Here is a 5,621-nt window from a genome sequence, read left to right on the forward strand (position 1 = left end):
CAAGAGTTCTATTGCACATCATGGTGACTACAGTAAATAACAGTATAATGTACACTTGAGAATTGCTAAGAGAGTAGATTTTATGTGGTCTCATCAGAAAAAGGTAAGTATGTGAGGTAATGCATATATCAATTTGCTGGATTTAGCCATTCCACAATGTATACATACATCAAAATACTGTGTTCTATGTCATAAATCCACACAATTTTTATTGGTCAATTTAAAAAAGAAAAAGAAAGAAAGAGATGATGGTGGCCTGGATTTGGGTGGTACATCAAGGCTACGCAAATGGTGAGAAATGCATAGATATGAAACATATTGTGGAGGTAGAAAACAAAAAAAATTGCAGAGGAATTGGATAGGATGGTGAATGAAGTGGAGGAAAAAAGAATGACTTCTAAACTTTTTGCTTGTGCGGCTGGCAGAATGACTGGTGGTTGCTAGTTACTGATATGAAGAGATCTGGAGGTGGGGATGAGAGGCAATGCAGTGGAGGGGTATCAAGAGTTGCTTTATGGCCATGTTAACCTTTCTATTGAATATGCAATTGAAGACATCACGTAGAAAACTCTTTTGCTGATTTTATAATAAGTATGATTCTCAGGGAAGGAGCTCAGGTAGGAGTTCAGGGCTGGAGATAGATTTTAAAAGTGGTGGTCACTGATATCTACATAACACTTCAAATCAAGGGAACAGATGAGATAACCTGGAAAATGAGTACTGTGTAAACATAAAAGAGAAAAAAGTCCAAGGACTGAGCCATGGGCACACCCATGTTTAGAAGTTGAAAGGGGAGGAAGAAGTAAAAAAACACAGATAAAGAGTGGTCAATTCGTATGGTTTGGCTCTGTGTCCCCGCCAAAATACCATCTTGAATTGTACTCCCATAATTCCCACACGTTTGTGGGAGGGGCCTGGTGGGAGATAACTAACTCCTCTCGTGGTAGTGAATAAGTCTCACGAGAGCTGATGGTTTGAAAACGGGAAACCCATTTCGCTTAGCTCTCATTCTCTCTCTTGCCTGCTGCAATGTAACATGTGCCTTTCGCCTTCTGTAATGATTGTGAGGCTTCCCCAGCCATGTGGAACTGTGAGTCCGATTAAACCTTTTTCTTTTGTAAATTGCCCAGGCTCGGGTACGTCTTCAGCAGCAGTGTGAAAGTGGACTAATACGCCAATGAATCAGAAAAGAAACTTGGTGATTGTGCTGTCCCGGAAGCTGAGAGAAAAGTGTTTCAAAAAGGAGGGAGTGGTCACATGTCCAACGTTTTTGAAAAGTCAAGAAAGATGAGGACAGTTAAACCAAATAATTCAGCAATGTGAAGGTCACTGGTATTCCTGACAAAAGTAGTTGTAGTGGAATGGTAGGAGCTAAAGCCTCATTGAAGTGGGTTGAAGAAAGAATGGGATGTGAGCCAGTGGAGACAGGGCCCATAAAATCATTTCAGTAAGTTTTTCTGTGAAGGAGGAGAGCACAGAAATAGGGCAATACCTGGAGGTATCATGGGGTCAAAAGTTATTTTAAGGTTAAGAGATTATTACAACCTAATTACATATTTATGGGCATGACCCACTCAGATGTTTTGAGTCAAACCTACTGAGTTAAACCTTAAAATATTGTAGGTAATATTTTACAGCCTTGGGGCCATGTTTCCCTCAGCAACATTTACCACATGCCCTTAAGTGCTTAAGATACAGAAATTTGCATTATTTCCCACATATGCTTCCATTAATTTTCATTTCCTTGGCCCACTTTTGCATGAATCTCAATCACGTTTTAAGTGTCAACCATGTACAAACTTGTGAATGGAAAGAAACAAACTATCTGTGTATTAGAAGGTACTTCAAGAGCTCCTCTAATCATTAATTCCTCCCAAAGAATGTCTGAGGTAAAGTGAGAGACCAAGTTGTCCCACGCACAGCTAATTTTCAATGTGGCTAATCGAAAACCTATAAGGATGGCGGAGGCTGAAAAAATCAAACCTTTTTCCTTTTGTGAAAGGCCAGTGGTGCTCTGTGGTGTTTCGGATTTGACTCCTTTTACAGGATAGCCATGAATTTGCAGTATTTGGCGCAGTCTTGCCAAGACGGCATTTAATTGGGCCTTCTTTGACTTTTCGGATTCATCAGATTTATCCCTAATTGAGAAGAAGAAAACCAATCAGGGTTACTAACGGCAAGGGTGGGGCGGGGAATTCAGATGACAGAACAACAGAAGGTAAGAAGAGAGAAAGGGAGAAGTTAGTGTCAATATTTGAGCAAAAATCCAGTCCTGTGATTACCCATAAAGCAACAATAATAATCATTATTAAAATAAGGAAATGAAAGCCAACTTCATCTTCCTTTGCTGTGGCGCCCTTGAGCGTAGGGAGCATATCTGTCTCCTTGTCTCTTCCAGAACAAAGCCCAGCACAGTACCTGGCACAGTGACCTAAGAATTATATAAAATAAGTCCAAATTAATTTGAATTTAACGATGGATCTTTGTTGCACCATATATTATTACCTCCTTTAACAAGTGTTTATGATAAAATTAAATTCTTCCTAAGTGGTCTATAATTACTCAAGAGCCTCTTTCAAAGCCAATTCTGCTTCTCAGAGAGAAGACTGAACCATAAAATGCTAATTGATTTTTTTTTTTTACTTTTAAAAACCACAGATCATACTGCAAACTTTTGACAAAAACTTTTTGATCAGTGTACTTGAATTTATTTTAGAAGTTTGATCCGGAAAAATAAGTTAATTTATCTTCTCAAACACAAGTGAATTTAAGCTGGAGGCAAGCCAAGGCTCAAAAACTTGTCTTCTAAAAATATCAGGGACTGTATACTTGTCAGTCATTTGACAATCATTAGAGTCAGCTCTGGGTAGGCACTGTGCAAGGCATGGAGGACACAGTTTGAGGAAGAGGGCTGTCAGGTAAATAGGTAATGTGCTAAGTATTATAATAGAGTTGGGGCTGAGAGTTATGAAAAAAAAAACACTGGAGAAACCACATTTCTCTGAGTGAATTAGGCTTCCCTGAGGAAGTGGCATTTTGCTAGATGTGAAATGGGAACAGAGGACAAGGGAGAGGGCTTTGACAGAAATGTCAGTCAGTTATGAATGCATACCTCTTCTCTTTTTCTCTCTCATCCTCATTCATTATTCCGTGATGTAAGGAAGACTCCTGAAATCAAAGTGAAGCAACATTTTACTAAGAGATCAGTCTATGATGAATCACAGTAAAGCAATAAGACTAATCAAAATTCTCAATCGCGTAACACTTTTCCCTCAAGGAATGTCTACTTCTTTTAAAGATAGGCTTTCGTTAAGTACCAGTAACACTCTCATATGTTATGTAGATGTTGAAGACTTGCTTTGTTGCATAATCTCCAATGAATATTTTTGATAATAACATTACAAATGAATATATTTGTAAAAGTTACAAAAACATTCTGTGGTTACACCCTTAATCAAAAAAAACCCCAGATATTTGTAGTTTTAATTCCATACCCTTAAATTCATTTAACTTTCACTAACTTTGAGAAAATTTAAGGAAATGAAGACAGATGCAGTTTGAAAGCTTCATGCCAAGCATGTACATGCCACAAAAGGGAAACATTTGTATTATTGTTGATGTTCACAGAAATCCTTGACATATAAAACAATAGCCCTGAAATCACTGAAGTCCTCTCCTTTGAGCTGTACAATTAGACTCATACATCACCTCAAGGCCAAAGCCTCAAGGTAGATGTCAATGGCATCCCAATACATATGTGTTACAAAAAAGTCATTAAAATACAGCAAACATCCTTTAAATGTTCTCTAAGCAAGGGAAAGCTCAGGGAGTCAAACACTGGAAAGGTACTGAGCACAAAATATGAAGCCGTGCTTGGTGTTAATGCTCTCCTAGGTAAAAAATAACCCGAACAGGGAAGTGAAACTAAAAATCACCATCTCTCCCTATGTATAGCCAGAACTCCCAGAGGCTACCATTACATTGAAAAGAAAAATTGGATAAAAAATAACCCAAACAGGGAAGCGGAATTAAAACTCACCACCTCTCCCTACATGTAGCCAGGACTCCCAGAGGCTAACATTACATTAAAAAAAAAATCCTCCCACCAACAAAAGAAGAAAACAGGAAGCTTGTTTGTCTCAGCATGTTCTCTGGGTACAGGAGAAAAGACACCACCATACTGAATTAACCTTGGGGTTCCAGAAAAAGCAAAGATAAACCCCTTCTGGAGAGATACTTTCTAAAGACAGATTCCACAGAATTTCCACAGATAAGGCACTGTTGAAGATGAGCTCACCATTCAAAATTAGAAAATACATAAGGAAATAATCTATAAATCCCCAAAATAAGGGACACACACACACATACCCCAACAGTATGAAACCCCCAAAAACTTCGAATAGATGTGGAGAAAGATGAATTAGAAATTATACAGATAGATATATTCAATGAAACTAATTTTTAAAAGATGGATTGAACAATGTATTAGAAACATCAGATAGGGAAATTAGTAAGTGGAACAGAGCTATGAGGAAACTTGCCATACAGTAGGAGAAATGGGTTGGAAAATATGAAACAAGAGGTTATGAGACATGAAGGACAAAATGGGAAGGCACAGTATATATATCTAAGAAGGGTTCCAGATGGGCATAATAGCAAGGGGAGATGAGCAGTAAGGAGATAATTTTAAATTTTCCAGAATGGAAAATGTGACCCAATCTGGATAAATCAAAATAAAACCACACCGATAAATATCACAGTGAAATCTCAGAGCACAAAAAACAACTAAGCCATTCTAAGCCATAAAAAAGATCAATACATACCAAAGAATATTATCATATAGACCGTATTTTCTGGCCCAAATACAATTAAATTAGAAATCAATAATAAAAAGACAATGCAAAACCTGATCGATTTGAACATTCAAAATAACAAAACTTCCTAAATAGCTCTGAAAAGCAGAAAATACTCAGAACTAAAGTATTACAAGTATAGCACATATTATAAATATATTAAAGTAAAATGCAGTTAAAGCAGTACCAAAGCATTTAGTCTTAAATGCCTTTTAGGAAAAAAAGTAAACAAAAACTAGTAAACAAATTAGTAAACAAAAAGTAAACAAAATTAGTAAGTTGGCTGGGCGCAGTGGCTCACGCCTGTAATCTCAGCACTTTGGGAGGCCGAGGCGGGCAGATTACCTGAAGTCAGGAGTTCGAGACTAGCCTAGGCAACATGGTAAAACCCTCTCTCTACTAAAATACAAAAATTAGCTGGGCGTGGTGGCAGGCACCTATAATCCCAGCTACTCTGGAGGCTGAGGCAGGAGAATTGCTTGAACCTGGGAGGCAGAGATTGCAGTGAGCTGAGATCGCACCACTGCACTCCAGCCTAGGCGACTGAGTGAGACTCCATTTCAAACAAACAAACAAACAAAATTAATAAATTAGTAAACAAAATAATTTAAAAATAAAAGTAAAGCTAAAGAAAGGAGAAGAAAATAATAGATAGGACCAGAAAATAATGCAATAAAAATAAAGATAGAACAGAAATCTTAAAATGGTTTTTTAAAATAAAAACTAGTGAAATAAACAAAGCATTTTCTTTTGTTTTTTTTTTGAGAC

The 5,621-nt window shown here is 37.4% G+C and overlaps 1 protein-coding gene across 2 annotated transcripts in view; it reads right to left on the reverse strand.

The window, feature by feature from the left end:
• The window catches only part of PASD1 (PAS domain containing repressor 1), a 108,644-nt gene that overhangs the window by 70,815 nt on the left and 32,208 nt on the right, over positions 1-5,621 (reverse strand). For both annotated transcript variants that reach the window (XM_058441576.1, XM_058441575.1), the window contains exons 2-3: positions 3,113-3,168; positions 1,984-2,138 (exon numbers count right to left, since the gene is read on the reverse strand). In XM_058441576.1, the coding sequence (XP_058297559.1) occupies positions 1,984-2,138; positions 3,113-3,144 (187 nt within the window). In that variant the 5' untranslated portion in view covers positions 3,145-3,168. The remainder of the gene's footprint in view (positions 1-1,983; positions 2,139-3,112; positions 3,169-5,621) is intronic.

Source organism: Hylobates moloch, unplaced genomic scaffold, assembly GCF_009828535.3.
Source record: "Hylobates moloch isolate HMO894 unplaced genomic scaffold, HMol_V3 SCAFFOLD_7, whole genome shotgun sequence".
Lineage (NCBI taxonomy): Eukaryota > Metazoa > Chordata > Mammalia > Primates > Hylobatidae > Hylobates > Hylobates moloch.